This window comes from Scyliorhinus torazame, chromosome 3, assembly GCF_047496885.1.
Source record: "Scyliorhinus torazame isolate Kashiwa2021f chromosome 3, sScyTor2.1, whole genome shotgun sequence".
Lineage (NCBI taxonomy): Eukaryota > Metazoa > Chordata > Chondrichthyes > Carcharhiniformes > Scyliorhinidae > Scyliorhinus > Scyliorhinus torazame.
This window is the reverse complement of record NC_092709.1, coordinates 263244355-263268846: the sequence shown is the minus strand read 5'-3', so window position 1 is coordinate 263268846 and position 24492 is coordinate 263244355. Positions and strand designations below refer to the sequence as shown.

General features: G+C 48.6%; 1 protein-coding gene across 5 annotated transcripts in view; it reads right to left on the bottom strand.

Annotated features, from left to right (window-relative positions):
* ca9 (carbonic anhydrase IX) overlaps nucleotides 1-24492 on the bottom strand; it is a 259496-nt gene that overhangs the window by 85343 nt on the left and 149661 nt on the right. For all 5 annotated transcript variants that reach the window (XM_072497192.1, XM_072497193.1, XM_072497189.1 and 2 more), the window contains exon 8: nucleotides 14005-14134. In XM_072497192.1, the coding sequence (XP_072353293.1) occupies nucleotides 14005-14134 (130 nt within the window). The remainder of the gene's footprint in view (nucleotides 1-14004; nucleotides 14135-24492) is intronic.

Genomic DNA, 24492 nt, shown 5'->3' with positions numbered 1-24492 from the left:
CTTTCTTAGAGGGAAACCCAACATGGCTGCCAAGTATCCGTATGCCACGTGGGTGCGCCCTGCTCTCCGGGGTTTCCCTTTGTTTTGGACCCTCCAAAGTGGCTGCTTGCGACGACATCTTGTTCCCTCAACCTGCACTTCTGAACCCATCCCTTTCTTATCCTTGTATTCTCCTTGTGGTTCCCCTTCTCCCCTCTGTCCCCCCTTCATAGAATTATACAATTTACAGGGCAGAAGGAGGCTATTCGGCCCACCGAGTCTGTACCAGCCCTTGGAAAAAGCACCCTGCCCAAACCCAGACTTCCACACTATCCCCGTAACCCAGTACCTTGACCTAACCTTTTGGACACTAAGAGGCAATTTAGCATGGCCAATCCACCTAACCTGCACACGTTTAGACTGTGGGAGGAAACTGGAGCACCCAGAGAAAACCTACGCAGACACAGGGAGAAAGCACAAACTCCACACAGACACCCGAGGCCGGAACTGAACCTGGGTCCCTGGAGCTGTGAGGCAGCAGTGCTAACCACTGTGCCACCGAGCCGCCCCTTCTACCCCCCTCCCTCCCTTGTGTTGCCCTTCCCTATTCCCCCCTGCATTTCCCATCCCTGCTCCTGTGGACCGCCCCTTTGCCAGGCGCTCTCTCCACGCCAGGAGGCGCACCCCCCCCCCCCTTTCTTTCGTTCTTCCTAGCTCTAGCTTTCCCCTCTAGCATGATGGCCCCCCTCCCGGGGCTGATCTCACCCCTTTCCTATGCCCACTGGATAGCTGTTCCCCCCATTTCCTCTTCACCCTCTCCTGCACTCCGCTGCCCTCGCCCTTTCCTGTGCCCTGGTGTTTTCGCTCAAAGCGAGGCAGTATTGTCCCCCACAAAAATTGCTCAAGTCCATCATGGTTCTTTTCTCTTTTCTTTCCTTGCTTCATCCTCAATGCTGCCATTCCTCCCCTTGTCCAGGCTGTACGTTCGCATAACTCGTCCACCTCTGACAGGGGATTGAAATACTGGGCTGGATTCTCCGCTGTCAGGGTTCTCCATTGCACTGACAGCCCGGGGGTTTCCCGACGGCGTGGGGCTGCCCACAATGGGAAACCCCATTGGCCGGCTGGCGAGATGGAGAATTCCGGGGGGGTGCTGCACCAGAAATCTGGTGCGGCACGATGGAGAACCCCGCCCAATGTTCCTTGTTTTTGAATATAATCCAGAGCCTGGCTGGGAACAGCATTCCAATTCCACTCCGAATTTGAACAGGGCCTATTTTGCATGGTTGAACTCGGCCCTGCACTTTGCCAGACCTGCCCTAATGTCCTGGTAGACCTGGATTCTATGTCCATCCCAGCTCCTTTTCAAGTTCTAGGATCGTCTCCCCCTGAGCTTCCAGTTTCTTCCTCATTCCGTTTATCCGACGAATACGTTCGTCACCGTTTCCTTGACCGCCACCTGAATCACCACTTTAATCGCCTCTCTAATCGCCGTCAGTTCCTTCATCAGGAATGTCTTCCATCCATCTCCAGGCAGAGTGATGGGGAGCATTGTTCGGGTCATTGGTCTCCCTCTCTCCGGTGTGGCCGGGGTCCCCTCCCCTCATGAGTCTGCCAATTGCTTGCCCGTTGCTCTCGGCCTTTTCCTCTGCTTCAATATACTCTGCGGCCTCTTGAGCTCCCATTCACTAACGTACTGCACCTTTCCTCTCCCTTTCTTATTTGTGGGTAAAGTAAGTCCGAATTCTTGGGCTAAATTTGTCTAAAAGTGTCTATTTGATTGTATTCTGGAGGAGAGACACCTGATGTGTGACCGTTCAACACATCCCCAGCACCGGAAGTCCTTGGCAGGATACTCTTGAGTTTGGCCTGGTTGAGGTCCCCAGCAATAATGAACAAGGGTTTCACTGTTATTTATAGCAGTGTACAATTCTCGATCTCTGCTTCTATTTCAGGCCACAACACGTAACTTCGGGTGAACATTTTCATTTTCGAGACTCCTGAGTGTCTGCTGTGGAGCTCTTGCAAGATCGCCCCTGGGCCGCGCTTGGGAATGACTACTCAGGAGCCCCACAGCAGGATGCCGTCCACCACGCTGAGTTCGGCCATTCTTGTGGTAAAAGCTCTTGGATCCTCTGGGAGGATGCAATGCAGGGCCCCTTGCCCAGTTATAACATAAAGCCTGGCTGAATTTTCCTTTCTTACCTCATGGTTGATGAAACATAGAAAATAATTGCAGGAACAGGCCATTCAAAAACTATGTGGCAGCCCTAGCTAGTAGTAAGTCTATCTGTGTCCATTCCTTTACATAGGCCACCATCACTGGTAAAGAGCTCATAAAGTGTAGGTCAGCTATCACCTCATCTGACGCTGTCACCGTTGTCGTACTGGTGGGCAGAGGGAGGAGGCTGAGGGCGTCTGCGTACGGAATCATTGTCCTCGGGCAATGTTCTAAGACGTACTCATATGCTCTCAAGAGCAGTGCCCAAAGCTGAATGTGGGCAGACGGCACCGGGGGGGTATCACCCTGTGCTTTTTGAACAACCCTAACAGGGGCTGAAGGTCCACATAAGCTGTGAATAGACATACTGGTAGAACCGTTTCACTCCAAAAACCTGCACCAAACCCTCTTTCTCTCTTTGGGCGTAATTCCTCTCTGAAGCGAACGCAATGGGCCGCTCCGCACCGTCATCCATCTGGTGTACCAGGATGGCCCCAATGCCATCGGGTGAAAAAAAATGAAAAAATGAAAATCGCGTATTGTCACAAGTCGGCTTCAAATGAAGTTACTGTGAAAAGCCCCTAGTCACCACATTCCGGTGCCTGTCCGGGGAGGCTGGTACAGATGAGGCATCGCATGTTAGCAATAAAGGTTTTGACTGGTCGAAGTGCATAAGCAGATGCGACAATGATAGTCATTGTTTTACTTCGTCGAACACTGTCTGGTGTGGCAGGTCCCAAACCCAGCGTTTGCCCTTCCTTAACAACTGGTGCAGTGGGACCAATACTATTTGCCAAGTCAGATGGAACAGTCAGGCTTCATTACCGGCACATCCAGAGCAGCCCAATCCTCAAATTTCACTGGGCAGATGATTCCCAACTGTTCCAGGCAGTCCAATTCTGCACCGACCTTTGTTTCAGTGGGTAGGGGATGCAGCGAGCCCAGAAATACTGTGGTTGGGCCTCTGTGTCCACTGAGATCTTGGTGAATGGTACCAAGTCCTTTTTGGAAACCCCCCGGGATGCCTGCCAATACCGTGTCTGGCCTGTCGGGGTACATACGGCACACTTACTGCCAGTCCAGCCGGACGCATGACAGTCAATTCCGCCATAGCAAATTTGGGCCTGAGCTTTTCACTACCACCAATGTAGATTTGCCAACTGTTCCCCGAATTCCACGGGGACTTCAGAGGTGTCCGCGATCTCCAATGGTTTCGCCGTGTATGTCGTCAACCGTGCATGTTGGTGTCTCACAATGCCAAAATGCGTATGCCTGAGCGGATTTGGTCGTATGTGCGACGGCTGATCACTGAAACCACGGCTCCGATGTTGAGCTCCATTTGTATTGGGAAACCATTGTTCCGGACTGTCACTTGGATGGGCGCCACCTGTGACTCTGAGATGCAGTAAGGTAATGGGCCCCCTCCAGGTGGTCATCTACGAAATGTGCCCACCCTCTGGGATAATCATCAGGAAAGTGTCGTCGCTGGTCCTGGTCTCCTGGAGTGCATCTACAATGACAGGAATCTGGAACTTCAGTACGGGGGAGTGGCACTCCGCACCCTGCTGGGCGTTCTAGGCTTAGGGCAGCCATTCCCTGAAGCTCCTGGACACCATGTTTAGCACCTTCCCGGGACAAAGCTATTTTGGTTGCTTTCTTCAGGTCAAGGTGGGCCTTTCCCAGCAAATGTTCTGGAGCTGCCACGTCCCGGAGGCCACAAGCCGGCCAGCCTCTGAGAGCCTCAGAAAATGTCAGGCCGAACTCACAGAACTCGGCGAGTTTCCGTAAATTGCCCAGGAATTCAGTTACAGATTCTCCCAGGTTCTGAGCAGTCATGTGGAAACAATTATGACAGACAATTAGCGGTGGTTTTGGATCAAAATGGTTGCCTACTAAGGTAACTGAATCCGTAAACTGGCGGGTGTTGGTGGAGTCCGGAAAAGCCAAACTATGGATGACACTGTAGATCTCTGTGCCGCAGACCGCTAGGAGGGTCACTGTCTGCCTGTCACCCCCGACAATGTTGTTCAGTCAAAAAGAAAAGCGCATTCGCTCAATGTACTGGGTCCAATCCCCAGTCTTGGCGTCAAACGCCTCCAGCTTACCAATAAGTGGCATCTAGATGGGCATGGTCCAGAGAAAGTGGCGTCTCCTGTAGCTCCACTTGACCCTCGTCGCCAGTGTAAAGTCTCAGACAAGCGACCACTCAGAAGCGACGATTGTAGAAAATCTAAGATTTATTTCCTTATATATTTACACCTTCTACTCCCCAAAGGGTCTCCCGTGCCCAGCCCACACTTTGTGTCCCAGCAGTCTTTTGTTTAAGGAGGTATGCAGGTGGACTGGGTAAATAATGCTGCCAGTGGACCCAAGGAAAGGGAATTCATTGAATGTTTACAGGAGGGCTTTTTGGAACAGCTTGTGATGGGGCCCACGAGGGAACAGGCCATTCTGGACTTAGTGTTATGTAATGAGCCAGACTTGATTAAAGATCTTAAAGTAAGGGAGCACTTAGGAGGCAGTGATCATAATATGGTCGAATTCAATCTCCAGTTTGAAAGAAAGAAGGTAGAATCAGATGTAAAGGTGTTACAGTTAAATAAAGGTAACTACAGGGGCAGGAGGGAGGAACTGACGAAAATCGACTGGGAGCAGAGCCTAGTGGGAAAGACAGTAGAACAGCAATGGCAGGAGTTTCTGGGAGTAATTGAGGACACAGTACAGAGGTTCATCCCAAAGAAAAGAAAGGTTATCAGAGGGGGGATTAGGCAGCAATGGCTGACAAAGGAAGTTAGGGAATGCATCAAAGCAAAAGAGAAAGCTTATAATGTGGCAAAGAGTAGTGGGAAGTCAGAAGATTGGGAAGGCTACAAAAACAAACAGAGGATAACAAAGAGAGAAATAAGGAAAGAGAGGATCAAATATGAAGGTAGGCTAGCCAGTAACATTAGGAATGATAGTAAAAGTTTCTTTAAATACATTAAAAACAAACGGGAGGCAAAAGTTGACATTGGGCCGCTCCAAAATGATGCTGGTAATTTTGTGATGGGAGACAAGGAAATAGCTGAGGAACTAAATAAGTACTTTGCGTCAGTCTTCGCAATAGAAGACATGAGTAATATCCCAACAATTCCGGAGAGTCAGGGGGCAGAGTTGAATATGGTAGCCATCACAAAGGAGAAAGTGCTAGAGAAACTAAGAGGTCTAAAAATTGATAAATCTCCGGGCCCAGGTGGACTACATCCTAGAGTTCTAAAGGAGATAGCTGAAGAAATAGTGGAGGCGTTAGTTATGATCTTTCAAAAGTCACTGGAGTCAGGGAAAGTCCCAGAGGATAGGAAAATCGCTGTTGTAACCCCCCTGTTCAAGAAGGGAACAAGGAAAAAGATGGAAAATTATAGGCCAATTAGCCTAACCTCGGTTGTTGGCAAGATTCTAGAATCCATTGTTAAGGATGAGATTTCTAAATTCTTGGAAGTGCAGGGTCAGATTAGGACAAGTTAGCATGGATTTAGTAAGGGGAGGTCGTGCCTGACAAACCTGTTAGAGTTCTTTGAAGATATAACAAATAGGTTAGACCAAGGAGAGCCAATGGATGTTATCTATCTTGACTTCCAAAAGGCCTTTGATAAGGTGCCTCACGGGAGACTGCTGAGTAAAATAAGGGCCCATGGTATTCGAGGCAAGGTACTAACATGGATTGACGATTGGCTGTCAGGCAGACGGCAGAGAGTTGGGATAAAAGGTTCTTTTTCGGAATGGCAACCGGTGACGAGTGATGTCCCGCAGGGTTCAGTGTTGGGGCCACAGCTGTTCTCTTTATATATTAATGATCTAGATGACAGGACTGGGGGCATTCTGGCTAAGTTTGCCGATAATACAAAGATAGGTGGAGGGGCAGGTAGTATGGAGGAGGTGGGGAGGCTGCAGAAAGATTTAGACAGTTTAGGAGAGTGGTCCAAGAAATGGCTGATGAAATTCAACGTGGGCAAGTGCGAGGTCTTGCACTTTGGAAAAAAGAATAGAGGCATGGACTATTTTCTAAACGGTGACAAAATTCATAATGCTGAAGTACAAAGGGACTTGGGAGTCCTAGTCCAGGATTCTCTAAAGGTAAACTTGCAGGTTGAGTCCGTAATTAAGAAAGCAAATGCAATGTTGTCATTCATCTCAAGAGGCTTGGAATATAAAAGCAGGGATGTACTTCTGAAGCTTTATAAAGCATTAGTTAGGCCCCATTTAGAATACTGTGAGCAATTTTGGGCCCCACACCTCAGGAAGGACATACTGGCACTGGAGCGGGTCCAGCGGAGATTCACACGGATGATCCCAGGAATGGTAGGCCTAACATAAGATGAACGTCTGAGGATCCTGGGATTATATTCATTGGAGTTTAGGAGGTTGAGGGGAGATCTAATAGAAACTTACAAGATAATGAATGGCTTAGATAGGGTGGATGTAGGGAAGTTGTTTCCATTAGCAGGGGAGACTAGGACCCGGGGGCACAGCCTTAGAATAAAAGGGAGTCACTTTAGAACAGAGATGAGGAGAAATTTCTTCAGCCAGAGAGTGGTGGGTCTGTGGAATTCATTGCCACAGAGGGCGGTGGAGGCCAGGACGTTGAGTGTCTTTAAGACAGAAGTTGATAAATTCTTGATTTCTCGAGGAATTAAGGGCTATGGAGAGAGAGCGGGTAAATGGAGTTGAAATCAGCCATGATTGAATGGTGGAGTCGACTCGATGGGCCGAATGGCCTTACTTCCGCTCCTATGTCTTATGGTCTTATGATATCTGTGCCCCCCCAAAAAAATATCTGGGTAGATCATACTCAGGTTGCAAGTCCTTGGGCCTCCTGTAGGGTTATGATATAAAGCCTGGCTGAATGTTCTTTTCTTACCTCATGGCTGATGAAACATAGAAAATAATTGCAGGAACAGGCATTCGACTCTTTGAGCCTGCACACAATTCAATATGATTGTGGCTGATCTTGCAAATGCAGTATCCCACTCCCACCTTCCCTCCATACCCTTTAAATCCCTTTAGCCACAAGGGCCACATCCAGCTCTCTCTTGAATATATCCAATGAACCGGCCTCAACAACTTTCTGTGGTAGAGAATTCCACAAGTTCACACTCTCTGAGAGAAGAAGTTCTACCTCATCTCAGTCCTGAATGGCTTACCCCTTATTCTTAGGCTGCAAACCCTCGTTCTGGGCATCCTCAACATCGGGAATATTCTTCCCGCATCTAGCCTATCCAGTCCCATCAGGATTTTAAATGTTTCTATGAGATCCCCCCTCATTCTACTAAACTCCAGTGAGTACAGCCCAGTCGATCCAATCTTTCTTCACATGTCAGTCCTGCCATCCTGGGAATTAGTCTGGTGAACCTTCGCTGGACACTCTCAGTAGCAAGAATGCCCTTCTCAGACTAGGAGACCGAAACTGGACACAATACTCAAGGTGTGGCCTCATTAAGGCCCTGTATAACTGCAGTAAGACATCCCTACTCCTATACTCGAATCCTCTCACTATGAAGGCCAGCATGGCATTAGCTTTCCTCACCACCTACTGTACCTGCATTTCAACTTTCAACAACTGTTCCACCATGACACCCAGGATCCTGGGATTATATTCATTGGAGTTTAGGAGGTTGAGGGGAGATCTAATAGAAACTTACAAGATAATGAATGGCTTAGATAGGGTGGATGTAGGGAAGTTGTTTCCATTAGCAGGGGAGACTAGGACCCGGGGGCACAGCCTTAGAATAAAAGGGAGTCACTTTAGAACAGAGATGAGGAGAACTTCCCCTCGTTGCACTTCCCCTTTTCCTAAGCTGCCACCATTCAGATGATAATCTGCCTTCCTGTTTTTGCCACCAAAGTGGATAATGTCACATTTACTCACATTATATTTCATTTGCCAAGTTGAAGCCGAGTATAGCGTGGGTTTCCTCCGGTTTCCTCCCACTTTCCAAAGACGTGCAGTTTAGGTGGATTGGACATGCTAAATTGCCCCTGTAGCCACTTAAAATGGCCAACTCCCGATTTAAAATGGCGAACGTCAAAGGCTGATGGGAAAGTCAGCCAACAGGACAAAAACGAGCAGCTGCAGGTTGGCTGTGTATTTACCTCTGGAAAGGCCAGACAAGATCGATACCAGCAACCATCAGCATAACAAAACACCAGCCATCTGCATACTAATGAGCAATCCCCGGAAACAATAAGCAATATTTAGACACACAAAGCAAAACCAGACTCTTCGGCGCTAGCAGAAGCGTACACAAAAGGAGGTGAACGACCACCTCAAGACTGCCCATCAACCAGGGAACCGCTCCAGCATTGGAGAAAATCGAACCAAGTGATTGGGACAAAGTCCAATCACTTGGGACCAGGTACAGGGTCCGCCCCGAAAGGCAGGAAGCCCCTGGGGACTATAAGATTTGAGCCCCAAGTTCAAGTCGCTCTCTTCTTCTTCGGCTCGCTTCCAGCTCTTCCAGCTCTCGTCACTCTTCAGCAGCCGATCGAACCTGTAAGTCTTACTTCAACGCTCGCTACGAGATAGGCGCTCCTAGCTATCAATCTGTACCAACTTCGAATCCCACAGGCTCAGAACCCGAACGAAAGGCCATTTGTTTCCCTGACCTGGTGGGCCAGTTCCAAGTTGAGTATAGGCCTGTTAGTTGTAGAAGTAGCTTAGACGTAGAATTTATGCATGAGTAGTGATTACAGTGTATAATAAATGTGCTTTGATTTAAATCTTACTAATTGGTGTATTGGATTATTGATCATTACTTGGACTTGAACCATGTGGCGGTATCATAAAGGTACCTGGCGACTCAAGAGCAAAGGTGATAAAACAGAGCATTAAACTAAGGCAAAGTTAGCAACGCCCTTCATGACCAAAAAGGTTAGGAGGGGTTATTGTTTACGGGGATAGGGTGGAATGAGGGCTTAAGTGGGTCGGTGCAGACTTGATGGGCCGAATAGCCTCCTTCTACACACTATGCTGTATGTTCTACAGAACCTCAATTAGTGCTGTGGTTGAGATAAACTTAGCACGGATCAGGAAGTGGACTTTGTTTCTCTGGCCTATATGATTTAAGCCACCATTTTACCTTGGGCCAAGAGTTCATAGGATGAATCATAGGATGTTTACAGCCAGAACGAGGCCTTTGGAAGGCAACTAAAATCTCCTTTGGTGCTATTCTGGGTGAGTGTCAGTAGGATGATTTGTATTATATTCTCTGTTATAACAGAGTAACTTGTAATTACTGGCCAGTCATCATTATTTAATATGTTATAATCAATTAGTAATACTGCCAGTTATCAGATATGACACTCCTTAATGGTCCTTAATGAGCACCTTTGTTCAGTCAGTAGCTAAAAATGATAAAGGTATTAATAGTAATAAAGGGTAATCGAAAGATAAGTATTAAGTAAATGTTTCTTTCCATATTAAGGCATTATATCATTTCCACATCCCTTTCTTGGATCATTTAGTACAGGTTAAAGTGTGAATGAGAGACTGACCTATGATTCCTACACTACCTATGACTCAGAAACTATAAATTTCTCAATGCTTATAAGAGACCTGACCTTGACCGTGAGTAACTGGGCGTGTTTTCTGATTTATGTACTGTGGCAACGGACTGACGAATTAACTGTGCTCTGCATCCCATCCTTACACTAAAAATTCAAAAAATACAAATATTTCACAATTCTTGGGTTGGGCTCCTAACTATAAATGGAGAAGGTGGCACTTTATGGATTTGCTGTCACTGATATGTATCTACTCACACAACACTTGCCAGGTTTCAGTGGCATGTTTTTTCATCTTGTGAAATCGTCCTCATTTACAGGAAACCTCTGTTTGCTTTGCTTTATATTACACCAGTGTGTTTTGCTGCCTGAAGTCATATAAAACAAATATGACTTACATTCTTGGTCCTTCATGGTGCCAAGTTTCCCTGGCAAGACTAGCACTAGATGTTGACCTCACAATGCAAAGTTGAATTAGAATCAGATCTAATTAACACCACACGTTAGAAATGTGATGAGGTCCTTGGTGCTTGGGAAGTGGGCCTTGCTGGCTGGCCAAATGTCATGTGGCGCCAGGCAATCACCATTTTATTGTGCCTTTCCCGCAAACATGGGAAATTAAAATTTGGCCTAACTTTTTAAATTTGATACTAGATATTCCAAAACTTTCAGATTAAGGGCAACGCCTGCATATAGACCCAGCATTTCTCATGAGCTAGTAAGTGTGTTTACCTGCCTCCCTTCAAAGAAAATGCAGTGGGACCCCATGGTTGAGCAGACATCCCCTCTCACTGCAGTTCTATAGCCTTATAGATCATTTTGTAGGCAGGTTCCCTTGCCCCTGCTGGGGAATTAAGCCCCATTGGGAGAGGACGTATTGCTGCAGCAGGACTTCCCAATAAGTAAAAGTAAATTTAATTCCATTAAACATGAACCTGCCTAGTCTCTAGCAGTAATATTGAATGCTGAAGCATACTCGGCCAGGCGTAGTGCTGGCTCCCCATGTGTCGGGTTCAAAATACATATTGAACCAAGTGATCAGGACATGACTAGAGAGAATTCATTGGTCACAATTCTATACGGGATATTTGACCAGGAGAATGTGTTGAGCAAGGGAAGAGTGGAAAATAAATGATTGGTGAGTCTCCTTGAGATGTTCCAACCCCTTTTCCAGCTGTTATATTTGTCGCTCACCACTAGGTGATAGTTTTAATATTTCAGAGTCGTCCATTCCATGCCCTCTTTATTTACCACCTATATGATTATACAAGGATGACTCACTGTTACAGTTTTATGCTACGGTTTATAATGGGTTATTCACCTTGAAAATGCGCCACTCATTGATATGGATCTCTACATCTGCTTTCTGTTTTTTAATAATCTTTATTGTCACAAGTAGGCTTACATTAACATTGCAATGAAGTTACTGTGAAAATCCTCTAGTCGCCACATCCCGGGTACCCAGAGGGAGAATTCAGTGTCCAAATGACCTAACAGCACGTCTTTCGAGACTTGTGGGAGGAAACCAGAGCACCCAAAGGAAACCCACGTAGACACGGGGAGAACGTGCAGAGTCCACACAAACAGTGACCCAAGCCAGGAATCAAACCTGGGACCTTGGCGTTGTGAAGCAACAGTGCTAACCACTGTGCTACCGTGCCACCCCCATTTTAGAAAACAATTATTTTTTAAATTGATAGATGGATCCTATCCGGTAAAGTTAATAACATTTTTCTTTCTTTGTTTGATTTAATAAGAAGAATTATGAAACTGAAATAATAAAGAACTATTTCAGCAAGATAGCTATTAGAACATCAAATGTAACCTGCTTTTTAAAATATTTGCAATCATAGGACAGTTATTGGTCACCAGATATGAAATTTGCTCCTCGATTTTTGATGCCGCTTGTTTAATATATTTGACCATATATTTATAGCGCTGGGTGCAACATGCTTATTGAAAGTATTACAAGTAGAATTTGGAAAATTGCATAGAGGAATTGTAACAAATTTTATAAGACATTTTAATAGCAATTCCCAGCAATTCAAAATCAAATCACCCTCCTAAAAATAAATGCAGGATTTTATCAAGCTTTCAGTCAGCATTATAAAATCTGACAATGCGTGTGTTCCTGTGGCAAACTCAACAGGGTGCAATTTTGGTTGGGGTTAGAAAAGTAGTTCGCCAGCTGCACAACTGAGTTTTCTCTCCAGATTCTCTGGCACTGAATGCCCAGAGAATCTGGGGGTGTGGATTCTGCTGTCATACTGTCAGGGTGGGGCCTGTCCTGGTGGGGCTCCCCAGAGGACCTGCCTCTGGCGGTGCGGGGGCAAACACCACCCCCTCCCCGCCACACTCAAGCACTGGGGAACTTCCCTCCACCCCACAGACCCTTCCCACTTTCCCCACTTCCCCCCCCCACCCTCCACAAGCACTGGGGAAACCTCCCTACATCCGACCCCACAAGCAAGGGGGCAACCACTCCCACACACAGAAGGGGAATTTAAAAATGGTATCCCGATCTCTTCTCGGCCGCGTGTTCCCCTTTTGAGGCCCCTTATCAAATGGGAGTCACGTTTTATAGCCTTGTGTTTCTTGGTGCTGCGAGAGCCAGGAAACATGCGGCTAAATGTGCTCGATATGGGACTTTGTTCCCATTCAGTTAAATCGCGGCCATTGTGCTCTTCATTTCTTCAAACTCTTGAAATGAGAGATAACTTCTGAAGCTTTATAAAGCATTAGTTAGGCCCCATTTAGAATACTGTGAGCAATTTTGGGCCCCACACCTCAGGACGGACATATTGGCACTGGAGCGGGTCCAGCGGAGATTCACACGGATGATCCCAGGAATGGTAGGCCTAACATACAATGAACGTCTGAGGATCCTGGGATTATATTCATTGGAGTTTAGGAGGTTGAGGGGAGATCTAATAGAAACTTACAAGATAATGAATGGCTTAGATAGGGTGGACGTAGGGAAGTTGTTTCCATTAGCAGGGGAGACTAGGACCCGGGGGCACAGCCTTAGAATAAAAAGGAGTCACTTTAGAACAGAGATGAGGAGAAATTTCTTCAGCCAGAGAGTGGTGGGTCTGTGGAATTCATTGCCACAGAGGGCGGTGGAGGCCGGGACGTTGAGTGTCTTTAAGACAGAAGTTGATAAATTCTTGATTTCTCGAGGAATTAAGGGCTATGGAGAGAGAGCGGGTAAATGGAGTTGAAATCAGCCATGATTGAATGGTGGAGTGGACTCGAAGGGCCGAATGGCCTTACTTCCGCTCCTATGTCTTATGGTCTTATGGTCTTATAACACCTAAATTAGCATATTCATAAAATTTCCCTCGGTGAGTTAGAGTGTGGAATCTCCCCATACCGCAGTGCCGAGAAACACATGGCTATTCAACGCGGCTTGCTTTGAAAAAGGGGCCTGAACATAGCCTCGTTTTTTACAATGGGGAGCTCTACTCGCTGGAACTCCCCATTGTAGCGAGAGATTTTTAAATGGTGTCCCGACCTCCCAGGCCCCGAAAACAATCCCTGACCTCCCCCCAGCCTGAACGCAACAGGAAATGTCCCCCAGCCCCGAACCTACACACACCCCCCAACACTGGGCAAGCCTGGCCTGATCACACGCACACAAAAAGTGCCAACTTGGCATTTTGGCAGTGCCAGGGCACCACCCTGCCCAAAGAGTATACAGCTGGGGTCCTCTGAGCCCTTTGAAGACCCCCAAGAGCGCCATTCCGTCTGGTTCCCGTTTGTGGGAACCAGTGCAAAACGGCACTGGCCAAGTTCCCCAAGACGAAGGGATTGAATCCCAAAGCCTCAGTATCTCGGAAATCTGCACATTAGAGTAAGGCTTACTGCCTCGCTCTAATATGCAGATTTGCTAAAACATGACCCCACCCATTGTGGGTGGGATTCACCTTGCAAAGTTTCGCGGAATTGCGTTAAATCTTGCGAGGCATTGTGAGCGGGGTAGATCCCGGGAGCAGGTCTCCCAGCTTTCACTGGCCACACAGCGCCACGGCGAGCAGCGTTTCCGCCGCAGCATGGCCGGAGGATTGCAACCAGAGATAAATGTAGAATGGCAGCTGGGAGGAAATTCTCTATCACCTAATTTCCACATCTAGTATTTTTAGGTGCTTCTTCCTCCCAGAAACTGGTGAGCGAATCTCATTTGATCCGGGAATGATCAGCACTGAAAAGCAAACAGAAAGAGTGAAGAGCGAAAAGGTGTAATCATTGGCTAGTTGCTCACTTACTTATTCTCCGGGATGATGTTAGTGATGAAAATGAAGCAAACACAGTCCTTTTTTTGAGCGGCTGAATATGCCTAAAATTAGAATCCAACGTGCCATGGCCTGTCTTTAAACTGACCTCCAGTTTTTTCAGCTGGAAAAAGGACAGGATACATCTTCAGTAACCATTCTCAGATAAATTGACAGAATATTCAGTTGAAACCTATGGGCGCGATTATCCGGAAAGATTTTGAAGTGTGGTAGCGAGTGGGAACTGCCGCGAGCTTCCCGGTGCTCGGCCCAGCGAGGCTGGGAACGCTATTCAACGTTAATTGGTCCACTTAACAAGGCCCCACGGGCTTCACGCCGCAAATGAGGGCTCGCCAGCCGATTCACCAGCACCATGCTCACCAGCCCCCCGCTAACAAGGTCAGGCAGCACTTAAAGTTAGAATCAGGTAAATTCATAATGGGCAATAAAGAGATGGCAGACCAGTTGAACAAATACTTTGGATCTGTCTTCACTAAGGAGGACACAAATAACCTTCTGGAAATACTAGGGTCTAGCATGATGCAGGAACAGAAGGAAATCTTTATTAGTCAGGAAATTGTATTGGGGAAATTGATGGGATTAAAACCTGATAAGTCGTGAGGGCCTGATGCTGTGCACCCCAGAGTACTTAAGGAAGTGGCCCTAGGAATAGTGGATGCATTGGCGATCATTTTCCAACATTATTCTACAGACTCTGGAAGGGTTCCAATGGATTGGAGGTCAAGCTAATGTAACCCCACTTTTAAAATCAGGAAGGAGAGAGAAAAGGGTTAGCCTGACATTGTGGTGGGGAAAATGCTGGAGTCAATTATTAAGGATGAAATAACTGAGCATTTGGAAAGCGGGGATAGGATTGGTCCAAGTCAGCATGAATTCATTGAAGGGAAATCATGCTTGACACATCTTCGGGAATCTTTTGAGGCTGTGACCAGTAGAGTGGACAAGGCTTTCAAAAGGCTTCTGACAAGGTCCCATACAAGAGATTAGCGAGCAAAATTAAAGCTCACGGTATTGGGGGTAATGTATTGACGTGGATAGAGAACTGGTTGGGAGGCAGGAAGCAGAGAATGGAAATAAACAGGTCCTTTTCAGAGTGGCAGGCAGTGACTAATGGGGTACCGCAGGGTTCAGTGCTGGGACCCCAACTGTTTACAATATATATTAATGATTTGGACGAAGGAATTGCATGCAATATCTCCAAATTTGCAGACGACACTAAGCTGGGTAGCAGTGTGTGCTGTAAGGAGAACACAAAGAGGCAGCAGGGTGACTTGGACAGGCTGGCTAAGTGGGCAAATGCTTGGCAAATGCAATATAATGTGGGTAAATGTGAGGCTATCCATCTGAATGGTGGCAGTTTAGGAAAAGGAAATATGAGATGAGTCAACAAAGAACAAAGAAATGTACAGCACAGGAACAGGCCCTTCGGCCCTCCAAGCCCGTGCCGACCATGCTGCCCGACTAAACTACAATCTTCTACACTTCCTGGGTCCATATCCTTCTATTCCCATCCTATTCATATATTTGTCAAGATGCCCCTTAAATGTCCCTATCGTCCCTGCTTCCACTACCTCCTCCGGTAGCGAGTTCCAGGCACCCACTACCCTCTGCGTAAAAAACTTGCCTCGTACATCTACTCTAAACCTTGCCCCTCTCACCTTAAACCTATGCCCCCTAGTAATTGACCCCTCTACCCTGGGGAAAAGCCTCTGACTATCCACTCTGTCTATGCCCCTCATAGTTTTATATACCTCTATCAGGTCTCCCCTCAACCTCCTTCGTTCCAGTGAGAACAAACCGAGTTTATTCAATCGCTCCTCATAGCTAATGCCCTCCATACCAGGCAACATTCTGGTAAATCTCTTCTGCACCCTCTCTAAAGCCTCCACATCCTTCTGGTAGTGTGGCGACCAGAATTGAAAACTATACTCCAAGTGTGGCCTAACTAAGGTTCTATACAGCTGCAACATGACTTGCCAATTCTTATACTCAATGCCCCGGCCAATGAAGGCAAGCATGCCGTATGCCTTCTTGACTACCTTCTCCACCTGTGTTGCCCCTTTCAATGACCTGTGGACCTGTACTCCTAGATCTCTTTGACTTTCAATACTCTTGAGGGTTCTACCATTCACTGTATATTCCCTACCTGCATTAGACCTTCCAAAATGCATTACCTCACATTTGTCCGGATTAAACTCCATCTGCCATCTCTCCGCCCAAGTCTCCAGACAATCTAAATCCTGCTGTATCCTCCGACAGTCCTCATCGCTATCCGCAATTCCACCAACCTTTGTGTCGTCTGCAAACTTACTAATCAGACCAGTTACATTTTCCTCCAAATCATTTATATATACTACAAAGAGCAAAGGTCCCAGCACTGATCCCTGTGGAACACCACTGGTCACAGCCCTCCAATTAGAAAAGCATCCCTCCATTGCTACCCTCTGCCTTCTATGGCCTAGCCAGTTCTGTATCCACCTTGCCAGCTCCCCCCTGATCCCGTGTGACTTCACCTTTTGTACTAGTCTACCATGAGGGACCTTGTCAAAGTCCTTACTGAAGTCCATATAGACAACATCTACTGCCCTACCTGCATCAATCATCTTAGTGACCTCCTCGAAAAACTCTATCAAGTTAGTGAGACACGACCTCCCCTTCACAAAACCGTGCTGCCTCTCACTAATACGTCCATTCGCTTCCAAATGGGAGTAGATCCTGTCTCGAAGAATTCTCTCCAGTAATTTCCCTACCACTGAAGTAAGGCTCACCGGCCTGTAGTTCCCGGGATTATCCTTGCTACCCTTCTTAAACAGAGGAACAACATTGGCTATTCTCCAGTCCTCCGGGACATCCCCTGAAGACAGCGAGGATCCAAAGATTTCTGTCAAGGCCTCAGCAATTTCCTCTCCAGCCTCCTTCAGTATTCTGGGGTAGATCACATCAGGCCCTGGGGACTTATCTACCTTAATATTTTTTAAGACACCCAACACCTCGTCTTTTTGGATCACAATGTGACCCAGGCTATCTACACCCCCTTCTCCAGACTCAACATCTACCAATTCCTTCTCTTTGGTGAATACTGATGCAAAGTATTCATTTAGTACCTCGCCCATTTCCTCTGGCTCCACACATAGATTCCCTTGCCTATCCTTCAGTGGGCAAACCCTTTCTCTGGCTACCCTCTTGCTTTTTATGTACGTGTAAAAAGCCTTGGGATTTTCCTTAACCCTATTTGCCAATGACTTTTCGTGACCCCTTCTAGCCCTCCTGACTCCTTGCTTAAGTTCCTTCCTACTTTCCTTATATTCCACGCAGGCTTCGTCTGTTCCCAGCCTTTTAGCCCTGACAAATGCCTCCTTTTTCTTTTTGACGAGGCCTACAATATCACTCGTCATCCAAGGTTCCCGAAAATTGCCGTATTTATCTTTCTTCCTCACAGGAACATGCCGGTCCTATATTCCTTTCAACTGCCACTTGAAAGCCTCCCACATGTCAGATGTTGATTTGCCCTCAAACATCCGCCCCCAATCTATGTTCTTCAGTTCCCGCCTAATATTGTTATAATTAGCCTTCTCCCAATTTAGCACATTCATCCTCGGACCACTCTTATCCTTGTCCACCAGTACTTTAAAACTTACTGAATTGTGGTCACTGTTACCGAAATGCTCCCCTACTGAAACATCTACCACCTGGCCGGGCTCATTCCCCAATACCAGGTCCAGTACCGGTGGAACAGTCGCTGAAGGTTGGCATGCAGGTATAGCAGGTGGTGAGGAAAGCTAATGGCATGCTGGCCTTCATAGCGAGAGGATTTGAATATGGAAGTAGGGATGTCTTGCTGCAGTTATGTAGGGCATTGGTGAGGCCACATCATGAGTACTATGTGTGGTTTTGGTCTCCTAGTTTGAGGAAGGACATTCTTGCTATTGAGGGTGTCCAGCGAAGGTTCACCAGACTAATTCCCGGGATGGCTAGACTGACATGTGAAGAAATACTGGAACAACTGGGGTGGTACTCACTGGAGTTTAGAAGAATGAGAGGGGATCTCATAGAAACATTTAAAACCCTGATGGGACTGGATAGGCTAGATGCGGGAAGAATGTTCCCGATGTTGGGAGCACCTAGAACTTGGGTCCACAGCCTAAGAATAGATCATAGAATTTAAGTGCAGGAGGAAGCCATTCGGCCCATTGAGTCTGCATCGGCTCTTGGAAAGAGCACGTTACCTAAGCCCATACCTCCACCCTATCCCCACACCTCCACCATATCCCCGTAACCCCATCTAACCTTTTTGGACACTAAGGGCAATTTAGCATAGCCAATCCACCTAACCTGCACATCTTTGGACTGTGGGAGGAAACCGGAGCACCCGAAGGAAACCCACGCAGACACAGGGAGAACGTGCAGACTCCGCACAGACAGTGACCCAAGCCGGGAATTGAACCTGGGACCCTGGAGCTGTGAAGCAAATGTACTAACCACTGTGCTACCGTGCTTCCCACTAAGGAGCAAGCTTTTCATCACTGAGATGAGGAAGAACGTCTTCTCTCAGAGAGTTGTGAAGTTGTGGAATTCTCTCCAACAGAAAGCTATTGGGGCCAATTCGTTAGATATATTCAAGAGGGAGCTGGATGTGGCCCTTGGGGGCTAAAGGGATCAAGCGGTATGGAGAGAAAGCAGGAGTGGGATACTGAATTTGCAAGATCAGCCACGATCATATTGAATGGTGGTGCGAGCTGAAAGGCCCGAATGGCCCACTCCTGCTCCTATTTTCTATGCTTCTATGTTAAATAGCACTTGCACAGCCAATCTCAGTCAGCTTGCAGCCTGGCACTGGGAAGACCGGCCCCACGATTCGGGGATGCAGGCCTGGGGAGGATCCTCAATGCAATGGAGGCCAGTAGGGATGGCCTGTTCCTCTGAGCGTTCTAGAGGGTGAGCCACAGGGCATCCAGTGTTGCCTGGGACGAAGTATTAGTAGCGGCCAGTTCAGGAAGTTTGACCAGGAGCACTGGCCTCCAGTGCCACAAGAATGTCAACGACCTACACCGGGCAGCACGGGTGAGTTGACACCAACCTCCGCACCCCCCAGAACCTTCGGAGCCCCCAATACGACCAGCCCACCACCCTCCAACCCTCCATCTGCCCCCCTAACCCACCCTTCACACTATGCCACCCCACACCACCACTGTGTACCAAGTGTGTGGCCAATGAAGCCCTCTCTGTGTCCCACAGGAGACGCTCTCCCACAGTCCTCGGGAGACGGCCCAGACTGGCAGAGGGGTGACGGACATAGAATCCTCACGACTTTCGAGGAACGGACCCTGGGGGTGACGAAGTGGCTGAGGTCAGAGCGGTCAACAATATGGAGGTGGTTGGGCGGCATGTGGTGCAGTGGTTAGCACTGTGATTGCGGCGCTGAGGTCCCGGATTCGAATCCCGGCCCTGGGTCACTGTCCGTGTGGAGTTTCCACATTCTCCCCATGTCTGCATGGGTTTCACCCCCACAGCCCAAAGATGCGCAGGTTAGGTGGATCGGCAGTGCTAAATTGCCCCTTAATTGGAAAAAAAATTATAATTGTGTACTCTAAATTTATTTTTTAAAAACAATGTGGAGGTGGGCGCACGCCGCTGGGCCCCTGTCAAAACGTGAGTTGTTAATGCCATACAGGCTGACCCATCCCTCCCACTGACCACAGGCCCAATCTCCTGCAGATCCTCCTGCCGACGGCGCCGACCCATCCGGGATGGCACCCTCCCCTGCCTCCCATGATACCACGTTAGAGGAGAGCTCCGAGGATTCCACAATCGACACGTCACAGCTGTCATCCCCACCCTCCACCAGCGCAGATACACGCACCTCGGTGGGCAACGGTAGTGGTCAGGCTTCTGAGGCACAATCTGGTGAGCACCACACAGTTGCTGACGCACATCAGGTCGCGGCAGTAAGCCCCAGGCGAATCAGCAATCGGAGGGCTGCTGGATCCTAGGACCCAGCTGGGACCCAGTCGGATGCTGAGCCTCTGAAACAGGTGTATCCAGACCTGATGGAGACATTAGGGAGCGGCTGGGACATTCAGAGGGAGATGTCAGTGACACTCCAGCAAGTCCATAGCTGCTTGGTGGAGTCCCAAAATACTACGGGTGCAGGAGATGTCACCGGCAATGCGTGGCACTGAGGCCAACACTGCTAGGATGGCAACTACAGTGGGAGCCTGGTGCAGAACGTTGGCACCATGAGTGAAGGTGTCCAAGGCATGGCACAGTCGGTGACAGCTATGGCTGAGGGCCTTAGTAGACTGTCTGACTCGATGGGGGACGTGAATCAGTAGCAAGCTGACCTTGATGAGGTGCTGCAGGAGTTTGTCCTGCTCTCAGATGGGAATGGCTGAGGTGCTGGGGAGTTTGTCCCAGTTGCAGGTGGGCATTTGCCGAGTCACTGCAGAACATGGCCCAATCACTGAGGAGCATCGCCGAGGGCGTGGACACGATGGTGCAGCCAATGGGAGCCACCAGGGCTGGCAGAGTCAGATGATACAGGGCCAGCCGAGGCTCAATCAAGCTGCCCCTCCTTCCTGAGGTGAACCCCAAGGCGCTTTGGGCACCTACCGGGAGGAGGAGGTGCAGGGTGGCAACCTGGACTCATCCTATGGACTGGCGACAGTGGGCACCAGCTCCCCCGAGTTCCACCCCTTTGATGAGGCCACGTCTTGTAGCCAGCACCCAGAACAGGATGGCACAGCTGTACATGTGCCGCTGTCAAGTCCGCCAGGGCCCGCTGGCCCCAGAGGACACCCGCCAGGGGCGCGAAAGGCTCCAGAACATGGTAAGCAACAGGGTGCCTCCACCTCGCAAGTTCATCCCAGGGACACATCTAGTCGTAGCGGTAGAGCTAGGAAGGCCAAACACATTGGGGATCTCTGAGGGCACTGCAGAGGGGGAGGGGGGGGGGAGGAGTGGAGTGTGCGTTGGGGGGAAGGGGCTTTGTGGGGATTTGGGGGGTCGAAGAAAGGAGGATGGGGATAGTGGGCAGGACCTTTGGGATAGTGAGGCACTGATGCACACTTGGACGAGGAACATTCAAATATCCTCAACACAACCAGTATGCCGCCTCTGGCTATTTGTTCCACTATGCCATGTCCCCAAGCCCCCAGATTTGCCGCCCCCCCCCCCCACTCGCTGCCTATGCACACCCACCCACGGACATGTGCCCGGGGGAGGGGCCTATCCCCTGGGTGTTTGAAGATTGGCTGCTGCACCCGTGGTGCAGCCTCCATCAGTGTCCATGCATCAAGGTGAGTTTTGGATACTAGGCAGTAACCCCCACATGCTACATGGCCCACCCACACAGGGGAATCCACTTTGGAGGTGCGAAGTGCTCACTTACCACGATTGCCAATTCCCCATGAGCAATCACCTTCAGCCGCAAGGCCAGTGGCCTCCGCGGCGGTGGGAGTTATGAGGATTGATGGGGAAGACAAACAAGGCCAGAGTTATCCCTGGTATGGGAACAAATGGTCTGGGGTTGGCATGGTGGACTGTGCACTTCTGCAACCCCCCCCCCCCCCCTCCAAATCCCCTCCCCAGAGCACAGGGGCAGGGTGCCCAGTACCCCTGGGCTCATTGCCTGTGAGCGAAGATGGCTACTCTCCTCCTTGGCTCTCCGCAGCACCCAATCTGCCAGTTTCAAGGTTTTCAAAGATGGTACAAATCTGCGCGAGTGTGACCACTTCCTGGGGTGGCTGCTGATTCATGGGAGGCCATTGGATGTGGGGTGGCTCCCGTTAATCGTATGGAAATAGGGCTTAAGTGGTGATAATTGGTTTCTCGCCACACTATGGCGGGATCCCGATTTTGCCTACGGGGGCAGGCCGGTTGCATCGTAAACAGTTTGGCGCCCGTCATGGCTCTCTTTTACCGCTATTCACTGACCTCGTCTCGCTCGAGCGAGAACGCAACAAAGTCAGAGAATCACGCCCATGGGTAGAAACAATAAATTATGATAATTATCATTATAATGGATTCTTGCTCAACAATCTAATACCCTTTCGGGAAGGAAATGTGCCATCCTTACTCAGTCTGGCCTACATGTGACTCCAGATCCACAGCAATGTGATTGACTCATAGCTTCCCTCTGAAACAGTCGAGTAAGCCACTCAACCCGTTAGGGACGGGCAATAAATGCTGGACCAGCCAGCAACACCCATACCCATGGAAATAAAAAATATCCAACATCGTTGTCTGAAAGGAGGCAGATTTGTAAAACTGAGCATGTGACTACATTATCAGATCATGGGGGTAATCCTAACCTCCAAAACAACTGAGCTGGGATCAGGTGACAGGCAAAAACAATTAAACATCTCAAACTCAACCTGTGCACAACCACGTCTGGGTTCAGTAAGAAGTCTTCCAACACCAGGTTAAAGTCCAACAGGTTTGTTTCGCTATCACTGTTGGCTGTTTAGCACAGGGCTAAATTGCTGGCTTTGAAAGCAGACCAAGGCAGGCCAGCAGCACGGTTCAATTCCCGTAACAGCCTCCCCGAACAGCCGCCGGAATGTGGTGACTAGGGGCTTTTCACAGTAACTTCATTTGAAGCCTACTTGTGACAATAAGCGATTTTCATTTCATTTTTCACTGCTCCTTCCTCAGGTGAATGAAGAGGTATGGGTTCAACAGAGGCCGAACAGCAGGTGGACAGCCTCATATTTAACCTGATTTACAGGTTTAATCCTGGCCAACTGAGGTTTCCTCCCATCTGGAAATTAGGCAGCTGATGGTCAATGAAAATGAGGAATAGATAAGTGCCTTTCCAGCAGTGTTTGAGGAATAGGTGGAGCAGGTGTGCCTCCTCACAGATATTGGGCTGGATTCTCAGTCGGCGGGAACCTCCGTTTCGCCGGCAGCATACTCACGCCCGCGGATTTCCCGACGGTATGGGGGTGCCCACAATGGGAAACCCATTTGGCCAGCTGCTGGGACAGAGAGTCCCGCCCACTGCTTCAGCCTGAATTGCATGCCGTTCTGGGCACCATTCTTTAGGAAGAATGGGAAGAAATTAAAGAAAAGATTCACAAGAATAGTTCAAAGGGATGAGGAACTTCAGTTTTGTTTGCAGATTGGAGAAACTGGAATGGTTTGCGTTGTAGAAAAGAAGGCCGAGGAGAGGTTTGATGGAGGTATTCAAAACCATGATGTGTCAGGGCAGAGTAGATAGAGAAAAACCGCTCCCATTGGTGGAAGGATCGAGAATCACAGGGCATAGATTTAAGGTGCTTGACAAAAGAAACGATGGCGGCAATAGGAAAAACTTGTCTATGCAACAAGTGGTTAGGATCTGGAATTCACTGCTGGAGGCAGGTTCAGTTGTGGCTTTCAAAAGAGAATTGAATCGTTACCTGAAAATGAAAATGTTATACGGCTACAGAGAAAAAGCAGGGGAGTGGCACTCGGTGAATTGTTCTTGCATTGAGTGGACACAGACATATCAGGCCAAATGGCCCCCTTCTGTGCAGTAACTGTTCTACTGGCACAAAATCCTGGGATTCCCTCCCTAACAACACTGTGGGTGTACCTACAACTCAGGGTCTGCAGCAGTTCAAGAAGGCAGCTCACACCATCTTCTCAGGGACAACTAGGGATGGTCAATGAATGCTGGCCTAACCAGTGACGACCACATCCCCGAAATGAATAATTAAAAAAATGATTATTGATGAACCTCACACAAACAGCAGTGGAATGGTTCCTCCTTTAAGCTTTGCCTCCTGTTCACTGTTCATCTGTGCCCATCAGGGGCATCACACTAATTGTACTCCCCCTCTATTCCTCCCTGCCCACCACACCACCCCAGCTTCTCTAAACCCATTCCCCCTACCGCCACCTCCCTAGGGTTTCCCATGTTACCCACCTTCCAGTGATGATTGGTCCACAGCATAAATCTACCAAGAGTTTAGTACAACTGAAGCTGTATGGACACTCTCACTGGGTGGGTGGGGTCTTTTGGTCTCGTCCTTGGCGGAACCTGATGTGAACAGGATCGGAAAATTTGGCGTTCCAGCCAAAACTCCATTTACTTTCGGTAACACCAGAAAATCCCAGCCGCCAAAGAGGATGGAAGATTCCGGCCATAGAGTTGAAATGTTGAAAGAAATCCTGGGACTGAATTATATGGGGTGCACCAGCGGGAGCAGTGGCCACTACCAGTACTGCACTCAGGCAACGAGGAGATGAACTCCAATTTATCAGAATTTTCTAACTGTTATGAGGGTGGATGTTGGGGTTTGGTGCAGGGTGTGGGTAGGTAGGTGCCGGGCAGATTTTTGAGAAGGGGAAGGGCAACCTGGAGGGGGCTACAACCTGGGAGGGGTGGGGAGGGGTGGAACCAAATAAGTAGGGCCTCCTGCCTGCCAACCACCAGTCCATGCTATGTAGGCTGGCCACTTTGTATGTGGGCCTCTCTCA